Source organism: Haliotis asinina, chromosome 3 (genome assembly GCF_037392515.1).
Source record: "Haliotis asinina isolate JCU_RB_2024 chromosome 3, JCU_Hal_asi_v2, whole genome shotgun sequence".
In the NCBI taxonomy this organism is placed as follows: Eukaryota; Metazoa; Mollusca; class Gastropoda; order Lepetellida; family Haliotidae; genus Haliotis; species Haliotis asinina.
The window spans coordinates 39,762,632-39,786,372 of record NC_090282.1 but is presented as its reverse complement, the minus strand read 5'-3'; the positions used below and the strand labels follow the sequence as shown (position 1 = coordinate 39,786,372).

At 40.0% G+C, this 23,741-nt stretch overlaps 1 protein-coding gene across 1 annotated transcript; it reads left to right on the top strand.

Moving 5' to 3' along the window:
• The first annotated feature begins 818 nt into the window (after positions 1-818).
• LOC137277984 (solute carrier organic anion transporter family member 2A1-like) lies at positions 819-15,395 on the top strand. The gene is made up of 10 exons (XM_067810008.1): positions 819-1,009; positions 3,277-4,042; positions 5,405-5,491; positions 7,326-7,493; positions 7,846-8,010; positions 8,338-8,530; positions 10,468-10,645; positions 12,109-12,269; positions 13,080-13,144; positions 13,437-15,395. Exons 2-10 carry the CDS (start codon positions 3,307-3,309, stop codon positions 13,706-13,708), a joined length of 2,025 nt encoding a protein of 674 aa, XP_067666109.1. The 5' UTR covers positions 819-1,009; positions 3,277-3,306; the 3' UTR covers positions 13,709-15,395.
• Positions 15,396-23,741: the final 8,346 nt, after the last annotated feature.

The window sequence follows — 23,741 nt, the reverse complement described above, 5'->3', positions numbered from 1 at the left end:
ATTGACGTATACAGTATTCATTTTACGGTGACTGAGCTTCAACAAAACACTCACTACAAGTGGTAGGTTAGCGGCCCGAATTCATTTCAATAACACAGGCAAACAGACAGGTAACAACCGGTTTTTTGAAACCGGTTTGGGTGGATTAAGACGGGCATGAACAGATATGGTAGCGTAGAAGCTCAAACTGGTTTGCGAAATGTACCAGCAAAGATTACAAGGTGATAGGTGAAGGGTGAAGGGCTAAGAAGCCTCAGGCGTGTTTGGGCGCAGATTCGGAACAAACAGAAACATTTTCGATGAACGGATCAATGATAACAGGAATAACTTGCTTGAAATTCAGTGGCATGAAAAAATAGTGCATCATAAATTGAGTACTTTGATAATTTAAGCAATATCTGAAACAATATCTTGAGTCAACATATATAAACAAAGGATATATCTTGAGAACGCTTGAAAACGGTATAAGAATCTATACCGAAACGTCGCTACCCTGCAATAAAGAAGTTGATCATCCATAAAAATTCTTGTCATCTTTATATCTTGAGTGTTTTGAATAATCCGTATTAGCGGATTATGTATGGAAAAACAAACATTATGAATAATCCGTATTAGCGAATTTTGTATGAAAAAAACCCCCAAACATTAAAAGTCAGTTACAGTTGTACAACGTAACGCTTACAAGGTACTAAAACGTATGTCAAAAGCATTCCGCGTTTTATCCACCATGATCTTAACAGTCAGGGGTTTTAACCCGGTTAATGAACCTTACGTGAAATGTTTGTGTCCAATAAACGGAGAGAGCGCCAAAACGCAACAAGAACACCCACCCATTTAGGATCCCAGTCGCCGGATTAACAACAGCAGGAAATACTAGACTAGTATCGTATATGTCAAATTTCGCCAGTCACGAACTCAAGGGAACCTCATAAGAATTAATTGAATATGAACTAATTATTTCCACGTTAAGCACCCTTGCTGCAAAAGGACAACTTGTCTGAAGTTACGGGTAAGTGGTTTTGATGTCGATGTTTTGACAGGTGAGATGACTTTATCGCGCACTGTACGGTCGCTGATGTCCCGTGATGTTCGATGACATACATTTCATGACCGTGCGTGCAATTGACATGATTATGTCTGCAGCCTAGCTTTTATAACCAGTTTCAAAATACAGCTGAATGTGACAATACAGCTGAATGTGACAGTACAGCCGAATGTGACAATACAGCTGATGACAACAACGATGGGCTGAGGCAACTCGGCTTCATAACACCGCGATGGCTGGTTGCAATCCGCTTCACACCTTTTCTTTAGTGTAGGTACATGGCTACAATGCATACACGATAACTGTTGCTGGTCACATTATATAGGTTACAGATTATGGGAACAGCTCAATGCGAGAGGTGTCCTTTATTCTTTCTCAGTTCCTGATGGAGTGCTGTTTATAACGCACGTCTTTCACCGACTCGCTGTCATTTCGGATTCAGGGCTAAGCTATACTAATACCCAACATCAACAACAAGAACTCTGCCGTGTTTATTACCCCTGTTTCATTGTTCAGTTGCTGGTGAGATCAACAACGAGTGTTTAGCGTGTTATATCGAGGACGCATGTATGTCAATATTTAAAGTGTCTATTTCATGTTAATCTCCTAGTAAGATGAAGAACGTGTTATATCGAGGATGAATACTTGTCAATACTTGCAGTGTCTGTTTCATGTTAATCTCCTAGTAAGATGAAGAACGTGTTATATCGAGGATGAATACTTGTCAATACTTGCAGTGTCTATTTCATGTTAATCTCCTAGTAAGATGAAGAACGTGTTATATCGAGGATGAATACTTGTCAATACTTGCAGTGTCTATTTCATGTTAATCTCCTAGTAAGATGAAGAACGTGTTATATCGAGGATGAATACTTGTCAATACTTGCAGTGTCTGTTTCATGTTAATCTCCTAGTAAGATGAAGAACGTGTTATATCGAGGATGAATACTTGTCAATACTTGCAGTGTCTGTTTCATGTTAATCTCCTAGTAAGATGAAGAACGTGTTATATCGAGGATGAATACTTGTCAATACTTGCAGTGTCTGTTTCATGTTAATCTCCTAGTAAGATGAAGAACGTGTTATGTCGAGGATGAATACTTGTCAATACTTGCAGTGTCTATTTCATGTTAATCTCCTAGTAAGATGAAGAACGTGTTATATCGAGGATGAATACTTGTCAATACTTGCAGTGTCTGCTTCATGTTCAGCTACTAGTATAAGATAAGAGCGTGTTTTATAACGTTATGTAAAGGACATGTGTGTCAACAAATGTCTGTTTCGTGGCTGAAATCAGCAAGGGTTTCGTATATTATATGAAGGACACGTGCACTACTATATCTCAACAACTGAACCACTACACTATACACTATTGCCACTGACACTTCCTACAAAGAAAACAACAGGAACAGGCGGGTGTGATCCCGTCGTAAAAGACATTCCACGACACGGTCCCAAATGTATGTTGTTATTCTCCTAGCGGTTGCAATGGACTGTACATAATATACGTGTACGGCATGCGGATTGACTGCAAGATGACTCTGTCGCTCAACCAAGTGACAATAGAAGCTTGAGAATCACTGGTTAAACATGAGTTTGTTATCAGTGACCTGAACATGGACCACGTACTAAAATAGGAAAGTGATAAGATTTGATGTTTGTGTGTGACTCTCTGGGCTGTTTACAAAACTCTCAGTGTAAAACACCTTTATTTAGTGTTTATAAAACTGATTTTGCTAAACTTAAAAGCGACTTAACACTAGATGACGTTTTGTCCTGAAAGGGTATTAAGTGACAATTGAAACTCACTTGAAAACGGTTGGTCTCTCTCTCTCTCTCTCTCTCTCTCTCTCCCTCTCTCTCTCTCTCTCTCTCTCTCTCTCTCTCTCTCTCTCTCTCTCTCTCTCTCTCTCACACACACACATTTCTGAAAAAGCTGTATTAGACCCTGGTATTTACATGTTATCGTATGGGACCGGTACCATAGCAGAGCGGTCAAAGCGTTTGCCTGTCAGTCCAGGGATATTGCCAAACACGCGTGTAATTTTTGAAACCGGTATGGTTGGTGTAGTGGAACCAGAAGCAAAATGAATTAAAACATACTCATTTAGCGCACACTGAAAGTATCCTACGTTTCTCACATCGATCTGTATCTATCAACAAACAAACAAAAACCATGTATGTTGGTGGTGTTAAATGCACCAGCTCAATACTTATATTGTGTCTTGCAGGTGCGATCTGGATACGAGGAAAGTATCATCATGGACTTAGAGGATACAGACGCTAAGGGCTCCATGCTCATGCTACCCGATAGTTCTCTAAAACGAGGCTGGCGGAAGCAGAGGGATGGAAGGGAGACAACCGATGATGACACCAAATGTGGGATTGGAGATTGTACACCAAATTGTATACAGTGTTGCGGCACAATGGCTGCTTTTACTGCAGTTTACAGTTTTTCAGGATTGCTCACGACCGCCTTGCAAATCTATATGGCAACACAAATCACAGCCCTTGAGCGCCACTTTGGCTTTAGCAGTTCCGTCACTGGGTTTCTCGTTAGTTGTAATGAGATTGGATTCGTGTTAGTAACTGTCATTGTGAGTTATTGCATCCGAAAAATGCATATCCCTCGGCTTTTGTCTATGACAACTTTGTTCTACGGCATTGCGGGTTTGATATGTGTTATACCATTCATATTAACACGAGATCATATAAATCCTTCAAGTGATACCAACGTCACCTCGAAGTTTCAAACTGGAACGCTGTGCCATCTTGCGGTCACCGTTGCCCCAACGTCTAAGCCAAATTCAACGGGAAATGACGAGTGCAGCAATACCAAGTTCTCGTATGTAGAGGACGAGACTATGAGGAAGATCGCGATTGCTCTCTTTGCCTTTGGAATGATTATCCAAGGTGTCAGCAAGGCTCCCCGAACGGCGGCGATCACGACCTACGTTGATGACAATGTTCCAAAGACCAAAACAGCCTTGTACATGGGTAAGATAAGTAGACATTGTAAAGTGAGACTGTTTATGTTTTATTTTGTCTCGCTGGTCAGTTTTATTTTTCATATCCCTTAAAATAACATTAATGTGGTTGACTGTTTGCCTTGTAACATCCTTTCAAAAATTCATTCAGTTTTAAGAAAAACTAACCATTGTTTATGGATAGCGTGAAGGATTTGCACACTGCATAGTCGCATTAAAGACATGATCCAGAAAGACAGCACCCAGAATGCTTGCATACTGACGTATTGCACACTTTCACATTTGAGTCCCAAATGACAGCGACGAGATAAATATATGACGCATTTTTGTGGATAACAACTTCTTTAATTTCTTGTTTCACCCGATGAAGGAACAAAAATTGGTGCCGAAATGTCGTTTAGAGAAAAGTAAACTGTTGTTATCCATAATAACGTGTCGTGCATTTATCTTCGTCCAGCTACTAAATGATATTCAAGAACAACAAAAAGGAATGCACACAGAACGATTGCACCAAGGACAGAATCCTGAAAGATTTCATCTTGATGGACAGAACCCCGAGGACAGCCGCCAAAGTATTGTACCTAGAACCCTGGAGGACTGTACCATGAACGATTGAATCTTGAAGGTCAGCATCCTGAGTGGCAGCACAAGAAGGTCAGTATCCTCAAAGACTGCGCCCTGAATCACAGCACAAGGAAGTCAGCATCTTGAAAGACTGCACCCTGAATAACCCCACAATAAGTTCAGCATCCTGGAGGCTGCGCCCTAAATTACAGCGCAATAAGTTCAGCATGCTGAAAGTCTGCGCTTTGAATTACAGCACAATAAGTTCAGCATCCTGAAGGACTGTGCCCCGGTTTACGGCACAAGTTCAGCATCCTGAAGGGCTGCGCCCTAAATTACCGCACAAGAAGGTCAACACTCGGAACTACAGTGCCCTGAATTATGTGGAACTACAGCGCCCGTAATGAAGGTCAGCATCCTGAAGAATTATACTCTTAACCACAGCACAAGAAGGTCAGTATCGAAAGGTATTGCAAACTGAGTTAGCATCCTAAAGAATTGCGCCGTGAAGCATAGCTTGGAGGTTAGCATCCCGAAAAACTGCCGCCTGGATTGCAATACAAGATGGACTTAACCCTGAAGAACTTTAAGACAGAATCCCAAATGGAATACATACAAACTGGCTGCACCTTTCAGAACGGAACGACTGCATCTTCAAGGACACCATCCCTGGAGGACCGAGTCAAGGAGACTGCAGCATGAAAAACACCAGCAAGTTATTGTCACATCAGCATCAGTTAACGTTCTATACCAAATATTACACCTCGCTTATGCAGGAAGTGTTCTGAGAGTGTGTCGGTGTTGACAGGAATCATCATGGGGAGTGCAATCTGCGCCATGGCTGTCTCCTTCGGTGTCGCAGGGGTGTTCAGCAAGATCTTCATCACATTAGAAGGTGAGTTGCATTGTCATGTACATGAAAATAATCTCTTAAAAACAAGTAGGGGAACTTCATTTTTTATTTACGATTAAAAATATTTAGGAGATTTATCGGAGTCAATCAATGTTGATATGATATTATTGAATGTTTTGAGAGTGTATCACTATTTGCACTTCCTTACAACCATAGTTGTTTGGAATGTAGTTGCTTTTGAAAGATGATTGGTGTATGTCATGTGATTTGCATGTATACGATTTTCATTTTAAAACAAACGACTAGAAACCAACACTAGCAAATGTGTGATGCAAGATGAGTGTCAAAATTAATGTTCTAAATGATTTCTCGACCTTGCAAAAACGTCAAAATCAAGAATAGGACCCCATGCACGTGTATGTGGCAACTGCGTTTTGAACGTGCACATCATGTGTTGTGTTTAGGGTGGTAATAGATCGAAATGGTGATACGTTCATAAGATGTCTGTCCTTGAAACGTTTGTCAACGTTTACACTTAATTCCAAATTGAAAGTTCCTTATCCCCTACTTTTTTGAAGAGTATATGAAGAGGGCGGGCAATCTGGAGTCCATCCATTTAGAGTGAGTAACTCTAATTATATTTAGAGGTGAATGTATCCCTTCTTTGGAGTGAAACGGATTCATTTGTTAGGTTCACTTTACTAAAGAAAGTAAAGGTCTCAAGACCATATAAAGGAACATATCTACAATGTGCTATTCTCGTTGACAAAGATTTCATTTGAATACGGAATCAGTTTATCAGTTCTATTTACCCTGAAGTATTATTAATATAAAACACCCGTGGACCCTCATCCCATTTAATGGCCCTGAACATAATGATCGAGAACGAAGCATGCGGTCAAAGTCGCTTTTTTTGGTCAGTTCCGTAAATATACTTAGGTATTTCCGAAGTCTCTAATTCTCCCGCTAGAGACTACAGTTACTAGCTACCAAAAGCATGCCATGTCTCGTAATAACATTTTTGTTTTTCACAAAGTTGCAGACGTATTTACAAATGTGCTTCGCCAATATGCAGGACCAACCGTTCACCGATGTAGGGCAGAAGTTTCATGTGTATACTCTACAAAAACGCCTTGAATCATACCAATTACCATTGTCAGGACCCCTAAGTAATTGAAGGAATTACGGCATTTGAAGGAACTGCATTTCAAATGTAAACAAACGCAGCCCACTCGCGAAACAATTGCAGCTATATCGGTAGTTTAGCGATAATAACATAAACACAACGGCCCTATCGGAAACAATGTCGATAATACTTGAAACACGCTCGGCCATCTTCGGAGATATCTCGGCTCCGTTCCGTGATTTGTCGGTCTCGTCCTGAAACTCACACATCAATACATGGCGTCACTAGGAAGAGCACCCGTCTCGTTGAGGTTTTAGTTTCTACCGTTTTCATTTTTATAATTGTCCATCTTTGACCACCCGTGTTGAATGCGTTTAGGTATGAGGTGTTCTCGGAGCTATACATTACTTTTTAGGAAAAGATCGTCACTGCAAAAGAGCGTCATAAGTCATGCCCCTGGAGGTTGTTTACGTCTGAACATCGCAAGGACAATTATATAGTGGAAACAGTAGAAACTAAATATAAATCTAAACGAGACGGGTGTTTACATTTGATATGCAATTCCTTCAATTTTGCCGTAATTCATTCAGTTACTTAGGGGGTCCTGATTGTTAAAGTGCTTAATAGTTCATATTATTATCCACATAGTACTTGAATTGTGATTTTAAGGTGGTCTTTATTTGGATGCGTATAAATGTACACGTTGTTCAGTCTCACGTACGATACGTATAAACTCACTTTCTCTCGCAGTCACGAATATGACCCCAACGCATCCCCGGTGGCTGGGAGCGTGGTGGCTGGGCTTCCTGTCCTTCGGGGTGCTAGCAGTCATCTTCTCCATCCCCGTCATGTGCTTTCCCCGTCGGATGAGGTCAGCGGAAGACAGACCCGGTGTCAAAACTCCCGTTAAAGTCACAGGTATCGTTTAGCTTGAAGTTCTCTTTCCTTAATAAGGGCATTCAGGACAAACCGGTGGGAGTAGCCAAGTAGTTAAAGCGTTCGCTCGTAATTCCGAAGACTCGCGTTCGATTCCCCGCATGAGTTCAATGTGCGAGGCCCATCTCTGGTGTCCCTACCGTGATATTGATAAAATAACGCTAAAAGCGGCCAAAAGCGCATTCGCTTACTTGGTTAAAAATTTCTTCATACCCCCGTGTATATACGCTCACACCATCGACCGTGGTTTCGACATTACGTTTTATGACGATTTTCAAACATTATAATACTCCCTCACTCACCAATCGTTTTCAACAACAATATTACCTTGCAGGTTTCTTGAGCGCTCTTGTTCGACTCGTCAGCAACCCAGTCTACTTCCCCATCGTCATCGCCAACTGCATCACCCTCTTTACCATAGGCGGTATGATGACCTTCCTCCCCAAATACATGGAGACACAGTTCACTTTGCCTGCTTGGAAATCTAATATGATACTTGGTAAGTCAAGGGTAATCCTCATAAATCGAAGGTGATCCTTGGTAAGTCAGACATATTCCTGCGTAATTCTATCATGATTCTTCACCTTATATTCGACTATGGAGTAAATTCAAGCATATCTTATACTAGATATATACGTATGGAATATTGAAAGGATTGCGCTGTTTGGCTCGTAGATTCACCCTAATACCCATTGTCTATACTGCCACAACTAACGTCCCAAGTCGGTGTTTGTTTAGGTAATAACCAACAAATAGTTTTTTGCTATCCATTTTTGTTGTTGAGAAAACACAATGTTTTCGACATGTTAATCTGTGTTATTTACAGGTGCTATAGGCATGCTTTCAAACTGTGCTGGAACTATCATTGGTGGGATTGTGACGTCAAAGATGAAGTTGTCTCCCTTGACTTGCCTAAAGGTGTCAGTGGGAATTGTCTTTTTCTCCGTCATTGTACAAGCATCGATGACATTCATAGGGTGCGAGAACCCCGTTATAAGCAAAGGAGGGACGACCCCCCGGTAAGCTGATACTTGCATGTATATTAATATTAAACAGTTTCCATATCAGAACCGAGTTCGGCTCGGTTTGACTGTCTACTTGGTCTACTGTGTGAAGTGTTTCTTTTGCGTGAGTTTGGAAAACCTGAAACAAACTAAACTTTTCATGTACCTCTCATAAAAAGACAGATAATGAAAGTCCAAATTTGTTGCTTTCTCCTTTGAATGAGAGAGACAGCGGTCACTGATGGCGGTTTAAAGCAAGTCTTGCTGTATTTAGAAGCGAAAGAATAGTCACTTAAGCTGTGAGTGAGTGAGTGAGTGAGTGAGTGAGTGAGTGAGTGCGTTTTACTTCGCTTTTAGCAATATTCCCGCAATATCACGGCGGTGGACATCAGAAATCGGTTTCACATGATGTACCCCATCCCCGATATCTCCAGGGTATACGTTCCGATAAGTCTCCACTATACCCTGGAGGCATCTACGGGTCGGGACCCGTGAAGGTCCCAGGGTAGAATAGGCCTTCAGCAACCCATGCTTGCCATAAAAGGTGACTATGCTTGTCGTAAGAGGCGACTAACGGGATCGGGTGGTCAGACTAGCTGACTTGGTTGACACATGTCATCGGTTTCCCATTGCGCAGATCGATGCTCATGTTGTTGATCACTGGATTGTCTGGTCCAGACTCGATTATTTACGGACCGTCGCCATATAGCTGGAATATTGCTAAGTGCAACGTAAAACTAAACTCACTCACTCACTCTACGGGTCGGCCCGATAAATGTATTACCTCCCTTTGCTGGCTCCGCATTCTCACAGTAGCCAGTCAGCTAGGCCGCCGTTATAACCGAGCTTGCCAGTGTCAACAAAGGCAGCAGTCGCAACTGTTTGCTCGCCGTGCGACTCACAATTTGGGGAAATCATACAGACAAATTTATAGGTCCGAAACTTTTTAACTTTTTATGGGAGACCCCCATCTGCCTCTTTCAGAGAACCTCTGCATGGTTTGTTTGCCATGTTTAATCGGTCAGATAATTTAAAAAGCGAGTGTGAGTTGTGATTTGTTCGCTCAACTTCCCAGCGTAGACACCTGATTGGATGAAAAGCCAGTCAAGGGAGGTAATAAATTTATCGGGCAGAGCCGTAGATGCATCCACGGTATAGTGGATACTTTTCGGAGATATCGAGGATGGATGTACCTAGGTGTGGGAATCGAAGTCGAGCCTCCGGTGTGAGGAGCGAACGCTTTAACCACTAGGCTACCCCACCGTCCCACAAACATAGAAATATGATCACGTCGAATCATGGATGCCAGTTACAGCTCCCTTTGTGACTCGAATGCATGCACAGTGAATCGCGTCCTCAAAGAGATTTGGAAGACCACGCTTCTGTTAATTTAAATGCTGAATAAGGAAATGGTCGTTATAATCACGATAGGAACCAAGGTCCTTTCGAGTTAGGTACTGAATCATTAGAAACCAAGAATATGGCACCCCAATGTAGACACAAAGCTAAGAAGGTGGGAAATCAGTGATAACAGTTCTTATATCTGTGAAGTGTCTTCAGTTAAACTTGTTTATAATCAATGATAACAGTTCTTATATCTGTAAAGTGTCTTCAGTTAAACATGTTCATAATCAGTGATAACAGTTCTTATATCTGTTGAGTGTCTTCAGTTAAACATGTTCATACTCAGTGATAACAGTTCTTATATCTTTAGAGTGTCTTCAGTTAGACAAGTTCATACTCAGTGATAACAGTTCTTATATCTGTAGAGTGTCTTCAGTTAAACATGTTCATACTCAGTGATAACAGTTCTTATATCTGTAGAGTGTCTTCAGTTAAACATGTTCATACAAAGAACATGTTACCGTCATCTGGACAAGTGAAGATCAGTGATAGAATTGATCCCCAGCAACCCATTCTGGGACTCTAATGCTATGGCCGGCTTTTTTCAGGAACACTACAATGTATATTGGTACAAATTTTTCAACGTCGTCTTCAGCGGTGTCACCTAGCGGTTGCAACAGTGACTGTGGCTGCACAGACGCCCCCTACTTCCCAATGTGTGGCGCCGACGGTGTTAACTACTTCTCCCCCTGCCACGCCGGCTGCAGCGACTTCACCACCAACCATGTAAGACTTCTTCTCGTTCACAAAGTCAATTACCGTACCTGATATCCGGATTTGAATAAAACCTATGTAAGTAAGTGAGTTTAGTTTTACGCCACACTCTGTAATATTCCAGCAGCATATACTCGTAAATAATCGAGTCTGGACCAGACAATCCAGTGATCAAGAGCATGAACATATTTTTTCACCATTGGGAGCCGATGACATGTGTCAACCAAGTCAGCGAGGCTCACCACCCAATCCCGTTAGTCACCTTTCAAGACAGGCATGGGGTTAAACTTTTAACCCCGACCTTCAGGGTTATAACACCTACGTACTTACGATAGTCTATTCGGGTTAACGTTTGATATTTAAGTCTGATATTGACCGCAAAAACATTAACTCCGTAAGGACAACTGATGTTTGGTTGGTTGTTTAAAGTCGCACACGGCAATATTCCAGCTATACAACGACGGTCTGTAAACAGTCCTGTTGAACCAGATAATCCAGTGACGCATCAATCAACGCAACTGGGATACCATGACATGTGTAATTACTGAAGATCAGTTCTAACCCGGATCTTCAGAGGCCAGTAACAGATTTATACAATGGGTGTTCTTCTGGGGTCGGGTTATTTCTTCAGTGATATTTTGTATTTATTTCAAAATATCTGTCGTACATTACATTATCTTCATTGTCAAGTCGGCGAAGTCCTGTTGATATTTGTGAAAGAATGGCCATGGTCGTATCAATTTTACTTTCTTCGTCTTGTTTCTAATGTTCGTACAAATACCTTGTTAAACTTAACAGTTACGCACAAGCAAAACAAGCCTGGTTAGATTGCACCCGTGAAAATCCTAGTCAAACTTTTCATTAGGAAGCCAGTTACGCGAGTAAGTGGCTCGCTTACTTGGCTGATGCTTATCATCATAATATTGCGTGGATCAATGCTTTCATAATCATGACTGGATCACGATTTCAGTCACCGGATTGTCTTGTTCTTCCTCGATTACTTACAGAGCAGCGTCATATATCTGTACTAACGCAGAGTGCGGCATTAAACGACACAAACATAGAAAACAAGCACTATATATTTTCCCTGTCGCACAATTCTTACTGAAACAAATAATACATCGCTGTGTGTCTCCTCGATCGAACCTATTGCTACTACGGATGTTGGCCACCCTTGAACGTTGGACTGAAACAACAAATATATCATATAGCCTGACATGCAACAGAAAGTAGACTCCAATTCAGTGATGCTGAACATAGAAAACAACAACAATAATTTGATTTTGAAAAGAGATGTGTTTGATAATGGTAACGCCGATTTGTTTCAGGGTTGTAATTTTACAGTAGGTCCTTTCGTCTTTTTCGTTACTTTTTAACCTAGAAACTTTTGTCATTTTTGGGGTCAAATTCCGCTGACCCAACTCAATCTCTACCGTATAAAAATTAACGTCAGAAGTCTATTTTTTTTCATACAGACTTACTCCAGCTGTGCATGCGTGACCGGAAGTCTTAAAACAGCGACACCTGGACTATGCACTCCGGAGTGCCCAATGTTCTATGTTTTCACTGGAGTTGCTGTTGTTGCCGGATTTGCCATGGCAATAGGGGGAATGCCCATTCTTATAGCTGTTATAAGGTACGTCCTCATATAAGATGCTTAAGACAAATATTCATGAAAAACTGTATCTATAATCATTTATGACGTCATAGGGTGGACGCCATAGTATCAACTGTCAGTTCATCTGATGAAGGGCTCTGCAATGACCCCGACACATTGTGTGGAAAACATTAAAGAAGATTAATCCATAACATATCTTGAACAGTTTACAAAACTATGTTAATCGTTTCTTAACGTTATATGACTGCTATTTACATTTAAAAAAACCCAAAACGATGGATAATTATAATACATGAACACAAATAAGTCGTTTTGAATTAAGAAAGCGAAAAGCTGGTTTCGGCGTGTGCTTAACAAAAGAATAGTTTGAAGACTATACATAACCTTGGTATTACCTAAAAATCGTCCTGAAGGAGAGGTTTCCGGATATACGGGGTCCAAGTAAACGGGGTTCGTCGGTACTCCTCCGAAACGACGTGTACTCAAAAAGAAAAAGTTGAAGAAGTTGACATCCTTAAATTCATGAATATTATGGGGCATTCTTTTATGAAAGAGTACTTTTAGTCCAAGAATATCCCACAAATAGAGATGATCCTTCATCTGATTTGTTCCACTCACCAACAGTGGGAGTCCTTTAGTTCGTGAACTTGCATACAGATCTTATTATCAAATGATTGAACGTGAACCCCTCAACTGATTGATGTTTGTAAACCCTTAACAACAAAATCTGTTTCAAACATGTCCCCTCCCAACCCAAGCCCAGAATATTATGAGATCGGGTTCGCAGGCAAAGAAGTGATAATTCCATATACGTTTTGCTGTTTACAGGAGTGTAAAGGAAGAAGACAAACCGGTTTCTCTGGGTTTGGCCTCGTTTTTATACACGCTTTTAGGTGAGCATAAACATTGTAAAAATCTACTCTTGCGGACATCTCACAAGCGAATAATGTATCATCGTTTCTAGAAGCCAGAGGCCAGAGTAAGTCGGTTCTAGTGTCATTACTGTCAAAACAGCACATATCAGCACCATTCCTCGTGAGTTCCATCTATTTCATTAACGTCTAAGCCTTGCATGACTTCAGGGTCACATTCCACACTTGACGACCAGCTATACTAGAGTAATGTTTAAAAAGGCTGTTTAGTTATACCCAAATCGCGAATTTTAACTTATCTTGTTCTCCCTAGGTTTTCTACCGGGACCCATATTGTTCGGTTGGGTGATAGACAAAGCCTGCCTCGACTGGAATTCCGGATGTGGAGGGAGAGGCGCATGCGCACTGTACGATATAGAGTTGTTCCGGTACCTGGTGATGGGTATCCCGGCAGTGGCTCGGGTCTTCACTCTCGCCTTGTACGTGTTCGCTCTGTGCATGGCTCTAAGACCATCCTCAATATACAGGAAGCATGAGGAGGAACAAGGAACAAGGGAAGAACTAATGAAAATGAAACCAATATAGGAAACCAACATATTAATCGGACAGTTAGCCTCTTTCATGTGTTCATTCCAGAAAGATTCATATAGATATGCCGCCATTATTGTGGTATATTGTGGTTGTTCACTGGTCACGAGGGGAACATGGGTTGATGTACTATCGATGTTTGTTTATTTTCCCCCTCGGACTCAAGGAACATAAACAAACATCGAGGGTGCATCAGCCCTTCGAGCTCAGGGAACATAAACAATCACCGAGGGTACATTAACCCATTGGCCCCGAGGGACCAGTGGACAACGTATTTGCCTTACAGAACACCTCAATCTTAATATTGAAATTGTTTGAGGCACCGGCACAAAACTTTCTGTAGCCTTCGCTAGATTTTGCTGACAAAAAGAAAATCAGATTTAGAGTGATCTCCCTTCCATCGATTTGCATTTCCAAAACATCGGTAATTTCCGTAGATCATACGTGATTCAATGTTATTCGAGATAATTACAATCACGAAGTACCCAAAGAGTCCGGGATTCCCACCGGGGTACATAGAAAATGTTACTCGCTTGTAAGCGTTGTGCATTGAAAATAATAGAAGAACGCTCAGCCAACCAGAAAGCGACATTTATGAGTGAGGATAAATAATACATAATTTTTATACTACCTATGTGAAATGTCAGATTGAAGAGCTCGTCAGATCACGGGGAGATGTGGCAGGTCAATCTCAAATGTAAATCTAAATCACTCGATTGTATATTTACTGCTCATAACGGAACGAGATCGAATCAAGTGTTAAGAAATCACAAATCCCCTGTCTTTAAAGGAAAATGTCACAATTTCCGAATTGAGTGTTGGGGTGAGTTTAAATGATTAGTCGGTTTTTCTCGCCAAATAGAAATTCCTGGTTCGATTTCCCGAACGGAAGTCTGTTTTCTTCCAGACTCTATAGAGTTTACAGATATACGGGAGTCCATTCTGAAGTTCCGGATGACTGAACAAGTTCACATTGTCTTAAAATTTTTCTCGACTCCTCTTAGATGATGTGTATTTTTTAGATATATTTTTAAAATCGGTAGTATTTTTTTCTGGACTAACCCTCCGAATTCTTTTGTTCTCCTTTTGGATTCTTTGTTTTAGAAAAGTTGACATTATATCGGATTTAAGAATTGTTCTGGGCTCCTCGAAGGGTATATACATTTGTTGTGTTTTTTGTTAGATATATATTAAACATTTTCAATACAATACATTTGCGAACACCAAATGAAGCACCATCTGTATGGTAAACTCATGGTGGAATGTTATATTTCGGAAACTATGTTTTTATCCAACTAAACACCCCACCCAAAGCTGCGTCTTTCGTTTCATCATCCTGTAGATACTGTTAAGCAGCACGGAGAGGCGAAGCAGGCCTAAGCGTGAAACGCTATATTTGATATAACGCATACATATTCATAGCAGTATTTTGACATTCCAATATTCAAATGTATATTACTTCAGACACGCTTCCAGATAACGGCATTCAAGAATCTTTGTTGTTGGACTCGGAACTCACAAAGGGATTATATTTCATGTTAACATGTCTAATAGAGAAGCATGAAATGCGAATGAGAACATGTGATACGGGATGCTTTTTGTATATTTTTAACAACTGCTGTGAAAGTAACATATTTTCATATTTTTATGTGCCATGTGGGCCGAATAAAATAATACAATTTTATGTGTTTTAATGTGCTTCACGGGTACCAGTACAAGTTCAAGTAAACAAATATGTCAAAGATTGCTTCACAAATTGGAAATTGTCTTCAGTAACCTATAGCTATGCTTGTCGTAATAGGCAGCTTGAGATGGTCAGTCTCGCCCACTACGCCCCATTTGCGTGGAAGGATGCTCATAATGTCCATCACTAGGTTGTCTGGGCACTTCATGATTATTCATAGAAAACCGCCACTATTACTGAGAACAACAAATGTTCGCAACATCACCTCGGTAAGCAGCACGTAGTCGATGTTTATGCTGTTGATCACTGGTTTGTCTGATCCGGACTTAGGTATTTACAGACCGCAGCCACACAGCAGGGATAAGAAAATGTAATAACATACCCAAACAAGATTGTATAGTTTTCTAGACTCGCGCGCACACGTCTACACAAAACTTAAGTTTGTTTCGAGAAATCGGGCCCAGGTGTCACTTGGCAGAGACACTTGGAAAGGTATAATGGGCATGATCTAGCCAAACTGAGAAAAGTTCATTTCAACTAAATTAATTTATTCTTCATTTGGCCACATACTAAAATTGCTAGAATAATTTTTGATATTAATGATGAGACAAGATTATAGGTTTTACTTTGCTACAGTTCAAAAGAATACAGCTTAAACAGTAAAAATTATCGAATGCATAAATTATTATGCACTTTCAGTGTATTAGTTGAATAATATGACCACATCGCATATGACTAGTCTGTTGTAAATTACTAAAGATCATATGTCGAAGTGAAAGTGATTAGCGTATACACAAACCGATCTTAACAATACTATGAACATAAGAATGAAGATTTTTATGGATATCAACTTCTTTATTATGAGAACACAACGTTTCAGAGTTAATGCTTACTCCTTCATCACTTCTAAATGCCCTTCAAAGACTTAATGCTATGAACCTAGCAATATTTGAGCAACTGAATAATCCAACAAATACAACATGCACTCACGGCTGTAAGTATAGTTACCATAACGTGTACAGTCTTTTAACATAGATTTATCAAGGGTAGAACGGATCGTTTGAATTAAACACATACATTCGTTACTTAAAAATTCTCTGATTTAAGTGAGCATGGCCTACATTAACATGAGCAGCTTAATATGGCCTACCTTAAAATACAGTTCAGTATAGTGTAATACCCCGAATAAAGGCCGTTGTTTATACCACCAATTCTCTCAGAGTTCGTGTGGCGCTTAGAAATTTGAATGAAATACGTTTTAGGTGAGCACTTATTAAACGTGAAGTTGGAAATCGGACAGCACAACCCTGTGACGACATGGTGTCTACTTTGATGGTGATACTATTATATTTTGACATTAAAAATATCTTTAGAACCGAAGCGAGGGAAGTACGTTGCCAACTAGCTAACTCATTGGTGACCAACTAGTGTTATTTCGTGGCAAGCCGATTAGTATCCTCGATATCTCCAGGGTATCCGTTCCAATAAATCTTCACTATACCCTGGATCGGCTTTCGAAATAACCGCCGGCCCGGAGGCCCAGCGCTGGTTGTTATTGTATCGGGCCGGCTGTTTCAAATAGGTGCATGCCCTTATGGCCTTCAGTAAATCAGCTGACATTTATTTTTCAGCAGGAATTTAATTTCCTTTCTCCTGTATTAACGTTCGGGAACCATTCACAATCCATCATGTTACGATAACTTAGTTTCACTTCCTGGTAGTTCAGCGCTTGTCAACACCAGCCTGACAAATAAAAAACTCCTCTGTGTGCAATAGGCTTCTCTTGATCTAGTAGAAACAGTGTGAAACTGTGTACAGTGTAGTCTATTTTGCTTTTATTGGCCTGCCGATTTCATTCAGAGCCTACAGATTTTAAATCCTGCAGGTAGCAGCAGGCCCTGTTCTCCAGCTGGTAACTTAAAGCATTGCAACCACTGCCCTGGAAGCATTTGCTGGCTCCGCATTCTCACAGTAGCTAATCAGCTAAGCCGACGTTACAACCGGGCTTGACAGCGTCAACAAACATAGCGGTCCCTGCTGTGAAGGTTTCTTCGCAGTGCGACTCAGATTTTGAGGACAGTCTAAGTAAACTTAGTCTCAGTGTATTTCGTTACACTCCACCACTGAGTCTAACAAAACCTAGTAGAAGGTCGCGTCAGGTAACCTTTGAGCGACCAATGACCGTCCAATCAAACGCGAAACGGTTAAATAGATTTAACCAGGGAGCCCTTATAGAGTATCCCCGATTTAACCAATCAGACAACAGCTACTATTTAGGGATCGGAGGGACTTTAAAAACATTCAGGTCACTGACATGACATGGTTACCGGCTAATATATCCGCAAGATTACATCCTTGAACATTGTCAAAAACACTATTTCCAGCGACTGTTTACTCGCTGTTGTCATGGTTGTACGTGCGCCGTGTGCATCACCCGGAAGTGAGCGTACGCTAAATAGCATTCGGAATCGTTCGGGTACCTTTTCGACATAAAAAGTTCAAAAGGTATGTGTGAATGTGCACTTTCGCGATTTGGTAAGCTGTGCTCTGATTGGTCAGTCTCAAAGGTTACCTGACTCTCTCATAAGGTTTTGTTAGACTCAGTAGTGGAACTGATAATCCCAAAACAAAACACGTTTTTAAACAATTGATCATTGCCTACTTTTCTTTATTGTGTTACGAATATATGCTTTCCAAAAACAATCACTCTAAAAGTGTAGTACCTGAGTGTTTGTGGAATTCAACTTCCTAATAGTTACACCATTCATTAATAAGTTCAGTATGGCATAGTTTTGCGTTTTTCGAGTGAATGTTTACTCTCAGTCATACTTCGATTAAAACTAACTTGCTACTATTTAGTCCCGTCTATTTTTTTGATAAATAATTATGTATATTTACTTTGTAATATGATCATCTATTACACATATCAGTGTATTTGTCCACAAAAAGGCGGATATACATATATACATACATAAATACCATCAACAAAATCATTAATATAGATAATGAATAGAAGAGGTATAGAATGGGTGTTGTCTTAATCTCCCACATTTGTGTCTAAGATATGGGTGTCTAAGTTTTGGGAGATAACCTGAATAAGTTGTGCCGGTGTCGCAGTATACATATTCAATCACTCCTTCATAGTTTTATCTAACACCCACTGATCTTGCACAATATACATCTGGCCCCGATTTCTCGAAACAAACTTAAGTCTGAGTTTTGACTTAAGTCAAAGATTTTTCTCAAATTTGAGAAAAGGCATTTCTCTGAATAAACTGAAATCGGCACTAAACTCAAACTATTAGAAACAATTTGAGTTTCATGAATAGATTACTTAATTTGTTAGCGTTTTATATGTCAAAAATGCACTTGAGTTAAAAAACTCAGCTGTTTCAAATTGTGAAACTCAGTTTCAGATTTGTGTAAAAACTTAAGTTTGTTTCGAGAAATTGGGCCCTGACCTTGTACTCCCTACACATGACAGTAACAGATCTGGATAGATTAACATGACAATGTCACGAATCGTACGTGGACGAAATGTACGGTGGACGAATGGTCTTTGGACGAAATGCACGGTGGACGAATCGACCTGAACCCGTTTCAGAGTCTGTCACTGGTACCGTTGTTATCAAAAGGGCACTGGCTGACCATTGGTACATTGACCTCACGATAACACCCACGTGTCACCTCAAATCACAAACATCCGCCTCCTTTCCTCGTACAGTTTCAAGTTAAACCTCTCTCTCTTCCACAAACATTATCACAGTTGGCTTTTCGACTCCCTATGCTTGTACTGTAAATGCTTCCTGTGTAACTGATGCGTGTCGACACAAAGTGTGTGGACCACTTTACACACTACCGCTACTAACAAGATTATACAAGTCTAACCGACACTTCACAAATGCCAACATAATATCACGATAGGTTTTCGAAAAAACATGATATTTCCAATTGATTTAATCCGACGACTACATCCTTTCCTGTAAATCGTAGGCAGTCATGCCTTTCCTCCAAACCAATGAACATCATTAAAACATTTAAATTCCTTGATGCCTGCCTCAGGTTCCTACGTAATTCTGTTTAGTTTCCTGTTTGCTGTTTGATTAAACGCTCATTTATGCACTGCACGCATAAATCAGAATGATAATTCACAATGATATTACGAGAGTTTGTGACACTGACATTCTTTCAAACTATTGGTTCTTAGGATAATCTTTTAAGTGTTTATCTGTGAGGGGGTACAATTACACGTACATTATTGGTAGACAATGCAGATAATTTTTAACCTGCAAGACTACTGAAACACGTGGTGAATAAACTATGCGTAGGTGTAGTCTGGGTTATGATAACAACCACAACCTAAGACAAATATCCGATAACAGTTGGTACATTTACACCTACGTATACATACAAATGATCGTTGTCATTCTGGCCAACGATGTCCATAATTCTGGGGCAACCCATGATCCCTCCTGAAATCACGTAGAACAGATACAAGACTAGACGATCAACATGAAAACACTTCTGATTCTGTTCTGTATTGTTGGATTGAGCCGCACAGGTAAGATGAAAAGGAATGCTTTCAAACTGTTCCATTGTTGTAAATAATGGGAACGAGAATGTTTAAAGACTTGTTATATTTTTTATATTTGTTTGCGAGTTTGTCATTCAGCAATGTTGCATAGTTATATGACATCTGTCCCTTAATAATTGGGTTCAGACCAGATTATCCACTGATTCACATCATGGGCATCAATCAGCGACATTGGGTCATTTACACCAGTGCGTCTGCCTCCTTATTCGGCACAGTACAGTCATAAATTTGCAAACTCCAGTACGTACCTAGTGAATGTTGGTGAACATAAATACCTGGGTATTATATGTATTAAGAAATGTATCTAAAATCATCATTAAATGAGAAGGCTCTTAAAGCTATGAACTATATTTCATCAAAAGTTTGATGTTTTAATTCATCTGTGACCTGCCAAGTGAAGTCATTTGATGCTGTTGTGATTCCAGCCTTAACATGGATCTGAAATATGGTGTTTTGAAAGTTTGATTTTCATGAAAATGTGCAGTGACAGTTAATTGCTTTTGATAAACAAAAGTACTCCTCAATATGTGTGGTATGCTCAGGAAACCAAATTTGTATTGATATTCATTCAGGGACCAGACTGATTTCAGGCAAATCCTCAAATTTATGCAATATATTTGTCATATCTTATATCAGTTAATGCCTTTTATAGATCACCAAATAATGATAACTGGAAATAATGATATGGGGATTCAACACATTTGTGATAATACACAATAGATAGAGTATATGGTAAAGATTAGTCTCAATGATTTGTTATACAAAAGTGGCACTCTGATTTGGAAGTATCATCTAAGGGTAGATTCTATACATCTATGATGTTGAATCTACCTATAACATTTATCATGTCATCAATAACCGACTGAGACTGGTATATGATACAAAATTGATATTTTTTATAGAAATGGTACATCAAGAAATCAAGAAATCATCTTTATTTCAAAAGTAAAACGTCTTAGATTTGATTAAATTGTCCACCTTTTGCCGCTCTATATCATGCGATTTTAAATAGATTTTATGTCACCATTACTTACTTTGTCTATTGACCTCTGCAAACTCTCATTGTGCCGTGTATGTAGACTTGAGAGAAATAAACTTCAGTTCAGGCCCCTACAAGTATGAGGTTGCTGAAGACCCGGATCTTCACGGGTATATCTTTGGAGGTATATGTCCACCGCAATCACAATGGAGAAGGGTATCTAGTCCAAAGTGAAAAAGTCGTTGAACCTTCTTCCTTCCCCATGCTGTCCGTAAACGGTCGACCACCAATATTTAACCTCAACTAGTAAACGTCTTTGCTTTTATTGCATATATTGGATCCTTCCTTTAGACAACAATGGTCATTGTTATGCTTGCAAAAACGACGGTGGCATCTGTACGACAGCGTATTCACCATCAGTGCCTGTGATGCAAGCATGCGACAGTCAAACTGTTCGTAAGTACTACATGTTTCAGATGACATAGACACTGAGTAGGAAAGGACAACGGTATGTCACTGACATGCTTGGCAAGGTTGTTGTACCACATTTCAATCACCATACTATGAACACAAGGTTAGTCTTCATGGACGACAATGCCATGACACATCGGGCATGTGCCGTTCGTGTTTTCTTACGTCATCGATCTTGGACTTTCATAGTCCACATTTAAATCCATTGCTTGGGTCATTATGGGTAGCAATATACATCATCCTCGCGTACAAAATCTTGGTCAACTGGAAGAGTTTATCCATTACGTATGTAACGCAATACTTCAACGTCTGATACGGCCCTTGAGAAGAATTTAACACCAAGAGTGTTATTGCAGATGGTGAAGGTTACCCTAGGTTATGACGTTATGCTCTGTTGTTGAACCTGGTGTGGTTTCTTGAGGGTTGTTTTCGAGAAATAGATGCTCTTGTCATAGTCAGGAGAGCATAATTATCGGGATTTCAGAATGAGTCACCCTTTCGCTTCTCTGAATAAGCTACAGTTGTTTCGTTCTCAGGGCGTCTAGATGTGCCATATAAGTGTTCCTTGATTGTAGCTTCACCCAGATAGTATGTCAGAGTTTTGGCTATGTTACTTTTGCTATGTTTGTGCTAAAGCATTAATGTATTGAAAACGTAATAATGTTTGACAGACGGTTTAAACAGTTTGCATGTGTGATTTTAGACTTGGATCTGTGCAGAAGGTTCGGTGACTACTCCCTAAGCTGCAGCCGCAAGGAAAGTGGAAGGTCCTCTTTCCGCCATTGCACTGGGTCCTGCTCCAACTCGTCAAAGTCAAAACCTTCTACCACAACACTGCTTCTGACATCTGCTGTTCTTATTCTGGTAATGAAGTCGGTGCAGTGACTGGCTCCAATGGATGATTCTGGCAAAGAGCAAAATCTACGCAACACAGAGATTACCGATATCTTTTTTGCAGAAAATTTAACAAACATATTTGAGTAATGTCACAGGGACAACCTACGACAATATCAATATCCACCTACAAACAGTTTTCACTGAATTTGTTGATCTGTGTTGTAGTATTGTTATCAAAGAAATGCGGATAAAAAGTGTATTGTTCGTCTCTTTGCTAACACAGTGAGTGACTTGCATCGTCAACTGGGTAAGAGTAATAGCACATGCAGGAGACACGAGGAATGGGCTTCACTCATTGGATCTGTGTGGAGGTTCGATCCCGGATCTTCGGTGCAACGTGTGGACGCTTTAACCAGTAGGTTCTCCACACTCCCTATGAACAGGAGATAAGACATACATTTTTATTCAGATTGTCAAATTTAGGAATATCAGAATATGAGTTTTCTCATGTTGCGTGTGTGTCATTAACCATGTAGAATATCACCGATAAGAGGACATTTATAGTTTGTGTTTCGTTGTTGTAACAATCCAGTTGCCAACAACCTGAGCATAGATGTACGCAAATGGGATTTAATGACAAGATTGCACGATTGCTTGACTACCCGATCCCATCAGAAGACTAAGATTTCAGGGGTGCATCTAAAATGTCAAACAGTTTAAAGTGAAAAAATGTCTGTGTGATGATCATTATGGGTTTGTGACCATGGGCTAATTCTAATTAGGGAGCTGTCAAGTGAATATTAGTGAAAGTTCAAATGTGAACATTTTCCAGTGGATCTCTTAAACTTGTATTTCGTAATAACTGTTACGTGTAGTAACTAATGCAGCCATTCAACCGGAAACAAGTCCATAAAAGATCCCGGAGTGCCACAAACAGCAAAGCAATGTGATGCAATTAACATTTGTATACTAAACTTAACTAAGTTTATAAATAAATAGAAAATACTACTATTACAACAAAAGCAGAACAAAACAGTGTGGCAGTACAGATTCAAAGCCAGTAATCACAAACACAATCATTATACCAGTGTTTTAAGACATGAGTATTATGGTGTAAATAATCCAAAGGGGCATAACAAATAACACAATTTATGTGAAGTCAAACACAGTCTTTTAATCCTTATTCTCAAATTCATGTACTGTTCTACTCTCAATGTCTCAATTTGACATTGGTTTAAATGCTAACTTCCTAATCATTATCAAAACTATCTCAAAACACAAAAAGTGTCGGACACAAAACGAAAAGGACAGGGCACAAATTTAAAAAGGGCACATCACTAAACAAAAAATGTACAGGACACAAACCATAAAAAGACAGGGCACAAAACAAGAAAGGCAGGGTACAAAACAAAAAGGGCAGATCACAAGGCAGAAAAGCAGGACGCAAAGCAAAACATGGGCAAGG

What these genes read in the sequence shown, in the direction of transcription:
- LOC137277984 (XM_067810008.1), top strand. Translation starts at nt 3,307, where the DNA reads ATGGACTTAGAGGATACAGACGCTAAGGGCTCCATGCTCATGCTACCC. An exon ending in CAAAACAGCCTTGTACATGG is followed by an intron (nt 4,043 to 5,404) that starts GTAAGATAAGTA and finishes CGGTGTTGACAG; the next exon opens with GAATCATCATGGGGAGTGCA. An exon ending in ATTCTTATAGCTGTTATAAG is followed by an intron (nt 12,270 to 13,079) that starts GTACGTCCTCAT and finishes TGCTGTTTACAG; the next exon opens with GAGTGTAAAGGAAGAAGACA.